The sequence below is a fragment of the Psammomys obesus genome, unplaced genomic scaffold, assembly GCF_907164565.1.
Source record: "Psammomys obesus unplaced genomic scaffold, mPsaObe1.curated_primary_1811, whole genome shotgun sequence".
NCBI lineage: Eukaryota > Metazoa > Chordata > Mammalia > Rodentia > Muridae > Psammomys > Psammomys obesus.
In genome coordinates, this window is record NW_026596120.1 from 16,499,192 (window position 1) to 16,505,436 (window position 6,245).

Here is a 6,245-nt window from a genome sequence, read left to right on the forward strand (position 1 = left end):
GAAGCGCACCCATCCCCAAAGAAGCAGACGGAATCTGGCCTCGAGTTGCCGGAGTCGCGTCCGTATTCCTCCTTAACTTGCCCCTAACCCAGTTTTTCTCTCTACCAGTCTCTAGGTCCCGCCCCACTCGGCTACGTCAGTCCAGGGTCCGTGCACTTCAATTGGTCCGCCCGGCTGCTCGGCTCACCTCCAGCGATGCGATTGGTCCGCTCGAGACGCTCCCGCCCAGTTTTCCTGGAAAGTTCTTGGAAATCTGTCAAAGGTGTTTCCTTTTTCAATCCAAAGCCCCAGACGCCTGCGCCCCTGCCGCCGCAAAGCCTGCGGTTCTAGGAAGATGCGGCTTCCGGGAAGGGCTGGGACTCAGCGGACAAAAGATTAGGAGGCGCCTGGCCCCGCCCCGCCTGCCCAGCCCGTCCCCCTTGTCCTTCCAAGCTGCTCGCGCCACCGCCTCTCAGTCCCTGATCGCCGCCCGTGCGCCCCGGGACCCTGACCTCCGCGCCCTTGGCACCCACTGGCTCCCTTCTGCTTCCGTCCCCGCCGAGCCCCAACTTTCGAGCGGCCGTTGCCTCTGGGACATGGTCCTTTGCGTACAGGGGTAAGCTCAGTTCTTTCTCTGCCCGGGCTTCGTGCGGGAAGCCCGGGAAATCACAGGCCTCGAGCTAGCTGCGGGATTTGGGATGGCTCGACCGGTGGAGGGTGATGGAGTACGAAAGGTGTGCCTAGGAGACCCCCCCCCCCCACGCACACACAGTATGGATAGGGAAACGGGGCTGGCGCGCGGTGGGAGGAGCCCCCATTCCTCAGATCTCGCTGGCGCCAACTGTAAACGGTCCCCAAGGACGGGGCTCACAAGTCTAGACCTCTGTTTGAGCCCAAGAGCCTACCTAGCCTTCCAGCTCCGTACCCGTCAGTGTCCTTGAGCCAGCTCCTAGACCCTTCTCCGTTCCGGTGTTCGTTCCTCCGTCCCGAAGCACTCCACACCTTCTCTTAGCCCAGATTGAGGTCTCGGCGGGATAAAAAGACTAAAGCCTGCCTTCGCTAACGTTTCCCGGAGGCATGGACTATGGGACCATGGTGAGAGTGGATCTTCGATTAAAAAAAAAAAAAAAAACAGTCTTGGCCACAGCTGAGTGGTCTCGGCACACCTGTTCGCCCTAGGTCTCAGCAGCCTCTTTCAATCATTGATCAGGAATTCAGGAAGCGCCGAGAAGAGAGCAAATATAGTCAACCCGGGGAGAGCTGGGTGGTCCAGGAGTGGTTGGGTACCAAGTGAGGAAGAGGGGGGACGTGGGGCCGGGCTGAAGTGCGCTCGCTGTAAAGCAGCCCTGGGTCCCAGAAGGAGGACCCGGAGGTTCTGGAAAGACTCTTCCCTGGTAGCTACCACCACGTTCCTTCAGTCTCTGAATTTTGGGACTCCTCAGCCAGACCCACACACACTGCCTTCCTTCTTGGGCGGCCCCCTTCTCTCTTCTGGGTTCCCGCAGCCTCTCTGACTGCCTTCACTGAAGGCCCAGGGAACCTCAGGGCCAGGATTGGGGTATTGGGGAAATGATTTTTAACAGACTGGAATGTATCCCACCCTGCCCGGCTTGGTTCATCTCACTGGCATGTGTCCTCAGGCGGGACTTCATGGCTAGACTCCAAGACATGCACACACAGGTTCTTGGAACACACTAGCCCTCACCCCCACGGTGATGACACAGTGGGAGACGCACCCCTCCCCAGGAGTCCCTCCCCAGTAACCTGTGGGGATTAACGTAGTCATTCTACACCTAGACACCATACTGGCCCTGGAGATGCCCACGGTATAGCCAACGGAACCTATACAAGGGGCCTTACTAAGCTGTCTGGTCACACCTCCCGCAGAGGCTGTGCAGTGATTGGCTAGCTGCCCGCATGCTCTCAAAAAGTGCCTGAATCAGGCTATGGGCCCCAGCAGGCAGGTCACCTCAAAATTTTGCCTCTAGCACCCTAAGTGGGATTCCAGAGCTCTCACGGCACAGTCAGTGGAGGCGTGGAAAAACCCTTGGTGGACCAGAGCCTGTCACCCCTCCTCATGAGTGGCCACAGGACCATGACCTTCTAAAAACCACTTAACACCGCAGGGTTGGCTTCTCTCCTTGCTAACTGCTACCAGCTCCTAACTACCCCTTGTTTACAAGCAATACCTGATACACTGTTGCCTTCCCCAGGGAGTGTGGGCAGAGCCTAGGGTTTCATTATCTTGAGGTCCTAAGATTCAACAGGGAACTAGACACAGAACGGAGGCCTGGGGACGTATTTTATTAAAAGATTAGAGAGAGCCAACTCTTTCTTCCCCAAGAAGCAGGGCCCCTGGCTCACCTGCTGGGTGGGCTTTCTCTAGGAAGATTTCAGCCACCTCAGTTCCCCTAACCCCAGCCCTCTAATACTGCAAACCCCTCAGGGCAAGGAGGCCCTCATCTGGAAGGAGAAACCACAACCAGAGAGGAGCGGACTACATAAACACCATACAACCTAGCAAGGCTGGCTTGACAGGTGGACTCTGGAATGTGGGCTGAGGACCCTGCCCTTTGGTAGGAGCCCATATTATGAGAGTTGAGATTCATCACTGCCTTTAGAGGACACTGGCTTCCCTCAGCTGGGAGGGGCAGAGCCCAGAATGGGACTCTAGCCGGTATGGATAGGAGCTTATTTAAGTCTTCAAGTTTTAGCCAGTGTGGACTGAAGTGCCCCTCCTCCTCGCTCCACACCTCTCCCCTGTAACAGATACCCCTGTTGAGAGGAAGCTACCCTGTAACCTTAGGCTTTCTACTGTAATCTTAAGGTCTTCCTGAGAACTCCACCAGCTACAGTGGTATTTAACAGGCTACCTCAGCCAGGAGGGCACAACTGTGAGATAGCTTTGGCACTGGTGGGTTCCCGGTTCTTGTGGTAGGAATGCTGAAAGTGCTCATAGGGAATGGTCTGTGGTTTTGGTAATACAAGATGAGGGTTAATTTGTATCTAGTAAATGCAGGAGAGTAGAAAAGAATGTTTCAGAAGAGGTTCCATGAAAACGGGGGAATGGGTGTATATAGCTCAGTGGTAGAACACTGCTTACTTAGCATGTGTGAACCTCTGTGTTCAGTTCTCAGCACTGGGAGAGAGAGAGAGAGAGAGATTTGTATGTAGGAGCTGGGTGTGGTGGCACACACCTTTAGTCCCAGCATTGGGAGACAGAGGCAGGTGGATCTCTGTGAGTTTAAGGCTAGCCTGGTCTATATAACAAGTTCCAGGGCTATATAGCCAGGGCTATATAGTGAGACCCTGCTATTAAAAAAAAAAAAAATCTGGGGGCCAGAGAGATGGCTTAGCAGTTAAGAGCACTGGCTACTCTTCCAAAAGATTCTGGTTCAATTCCCAGCAACCACATGGTAGCTCACAACTGTCTATGACTAGAGTTCCAGGGGATCTGACATCATCACACATACATACATGCAGGCAGAACACCGTAAAATAAAATAAAAGTAAATTATTCTTAGCAATCTGTTTATTTGGGGGAAGCGAGCAAAGGACTTTTCTAAAAGTGAAGATCTGTTGCCCATCTGCCCACTCTAGATCTTGTCCTTTGCTGGCTCTGGAGCAAATTGGGCAGCGGCCTCTGTGGGCCCAGTCCCTGGAGCTGCCTGGGCCAGCCATGCAGCCCTTGCCCACTGGGGCATTCCCAGAGGAGGTGGCCGAGGAGACCCCTGTCCAGGCAGAGAATGAACCAAAGGTGCTAGACCCTGAGGAGGACCTGCTGTGCATAGCCAAGACCTTCTCCTATCTTCGGGAGTCTGGTGAGTCTTGGGGGAGACACAGACCCTGTTGTGGGAAGTCTGTGGAGTTGCTAAGCACTATGGACTTTGATTCTGGTTTGGGAAGCATAGTCCTGCCCCTAAGACTGATGGTAGACATACCCATCTCCAGGGAAACGGAAACGTGAAGGACAGTCCATCCTGATCTACCCTGGGTTGGTGCCCTTAGGTAATTTCCACTCTGACCAGTCCTCCTCTCTACTTGCCTAGGATGGTATTGGGGTTCCATTACAGCCAGCGAGGCCCGGCAGCACCTACAGAAGATGCCAGAGGGCACATTCCTAGTACGAGATAGCACACACCCCAGCTACCTGTTCACTCTGTCGGTCAAAACCACCCGCGGCCCCACCAATGTGCGCATCGAGTATGCCGATTCTAGCTTCCGGCTGGACTCCAACTGCTTGTCGAGACCTCGAATCCTGGCCTTCCCGGATGTGGTCAGCCTGGTGCAGCACTATGTGGCCTCCTGTGCTGCTGACACCCGGAGTGACAGCCCGGATCCTCCTCCCACTCCCGCCCTGCCTATGCCTAAGCAAGATGCCCCTGGCGACCCCGTGCTGCCCGTCCCCGTGGCGACTGCTGTGCACCTGAAGCTGGTGCAGCCCTTTGTCCGCAGAAGCAGCGCCCGCAGCTTACAGCATTTGTGTCGCCTGGTCATCAACCGTCTGGTGGCCGACGTGGACTGCCTACCGCTGCCCCGGCGCATGGCCGACTACCTCCGACAGTACCCCTTCCAACTCTGACTGGGCCTGGCACCCTGCCCTGCCTCACACAGTTACAGCCTGGAGGGGACACAGGCCCTAGCTGGACTTGGAGTCCTGCTGTCCCTTCTTCAGTCATCCCGGTGCCAGCATGCATGTGACAGCTGGGCCAGAAAGTGCCAGCAAGAACAAGGCTGGTGGAGGAAGGGTTGCCACACAACTCTGAGGTCAATGCCTCTAGGTCCCATATGGCTCCTTGTGGTGAGTCATGTGTCAGACAAGAGTGAGACAGGCAGGACCTTGTCTCACCCCAGAGGCTGGACCCAGGTCCCCATTCACTCGCCTGCCCTAGCCACCCAAATGTTGTCAGTCTCCCAGACCTGGTTTCTCAATCTGATGGGTAGGGCAGGCCCCCTCCCCACCTGTAGAGCAGATAGCCCATCTCTGGGAGAATATCAGCCAGAAGAACTGAGGTTGGTGATGCCAGCCCCCTTGTGAGGAAGCAGACTGGGCTGAGGGACTACACAGTTATACAGTATTTATTTATTTATTCTCCTGGCAGGGGTCGGGGGTCAGATGATGGCATGAGCCATCCCACTTCTCTGCCCTAAGCCTTGGGTGGTCCAAAGACCCCCCAGCTCTGGTTCTTCCCTGTGGAGACCCTCACCCCGAGTCGTATTATTGGGCCCAAAGTAGTCCCGAATGTCCAGGCCCTGACCCCCTGCATATGGGGTCACCCTCTTTTTCTCCCTGGCCTCTTGGGAGGCTGGGTAACCAGACAGACAGGAGCCAGAAACACAGAGCTCACTCTCCTCTCCTCTCCTCACTGGGCAGTGCCATGGCTTCATAGAGCTGGCTTCTCTGTGGTGCGGCCTCTGTGGAGGGGCTTGTGCTGGGTCAGGGAAGGGATGCTGGCTCAAGGGCTGCTGATGCAGCTCTTTCATGTCTTCTTCCCACCCAGGAAGTTGCCTGCATGTGAGAGAGGGAGGAATACATGCCTGACAAGACTTTATAAAGCAATTATAACATGAGAACCACTTTGATAGTTTTCCTTCCACCGGTTTTTCTGTAATGGTAATAAAATTATGCCTTCCATTTATGAAGCCTTCTCTGGGGCTCCTGGAGTCGTGCATAGTTTATCCCCTTTTGGAAAAGCCGAAGCTCAGAACCTTAACGACTTGGCAGTCTCTGCCCGGGGAGGGGTGCAGGGAATAGAGCTGCCTTTCTTCTCACCTTCCCCCTTGTTCTCCTCGGGAGATGAGAGACAGGAGGTAAAGGTCTATTGGCTTCCCTTCTGGGGTGCTATCCATTGTGCTACTGGGTAGGGAGGAAGCGGGCAGGAGAAAAGCAAGAAGAGGAAGTATCCATTCAAAGTGCAAGTGGGCACAGAGGGCACTGACCTGAGGAGCCACAGGACTCAGGCCAGCCTTACAAAGAGAAAGTATAGTGGACACAAAGGCACTAAAGTGTGATGAGGGGCCTGTGAGGGCTCTTCCTGGCCAATGTGTCAGGGATAGTGACCAATGAGCTGGTAGGGTCTGGCCTGGGGTGGAAGTATCAGAATTTTGGCTCACGTGGTCTGGGGGTCAGCGGACCCTCTCAGTCAAGATCTTGTTACATCAGAAATACAATTAAAATGAACACTGTCCAGGGTTGATGGACTGACTCGAGACTTTTTAGGCTGCTGAGATCCTACTATGGTGTGAGGGCCTTAGGGCAAAGCTCC

General features: G+C 55.0%; 1 protein-coding gene across 1 annotated transcript; it reads left to right on the forward strand.

The window, feature by feature from the left end:
* The first annotated feature begins 240 nt into the window (after window positions 1-240).
* Cish (cytokine inducible SH2 containing protein) lies at window positions 241-5,618 on the forward strand. Its single transcript, XM_055629469.1, has 3 exons — window positions 241-595; window positions 3,580-3,800; window positions 4,029-5,618. Exons 1-3 carry the CDS (start codon window positions 576-578, stop codon window positions 4,559-4,561), a joined length of 774 nt encoding a protein of 257 aa, XP_055485444.1. The 5' UTR covers window positions 241-575; the 3' UTR covers window positions 4,562-5,618.
* Window positions 5,619-6,245: the final 627 nt, after the last annotated feature.

Coding starts and splice junctions, on each gene's coding strand:
- Cish (XM_055629469.1), top strand. CDS start 576: ATGGTCCTTTGCGTACAGGG. Junction 596..3,579: donor ATGGTCCTTTGCGTACAGGG/GTAAGCTCAGTT, acceptor TGCCCACTCTAG/ATCTTGTCCTTTGCTGGCTC. Junction 3,801..4,028: donor CTCCTATCTTCGGGAGTCTG/GTGAGTCTTGGG, acceptor CTACTTGCCTAG/GATGGTATTGGGGTTCCATT.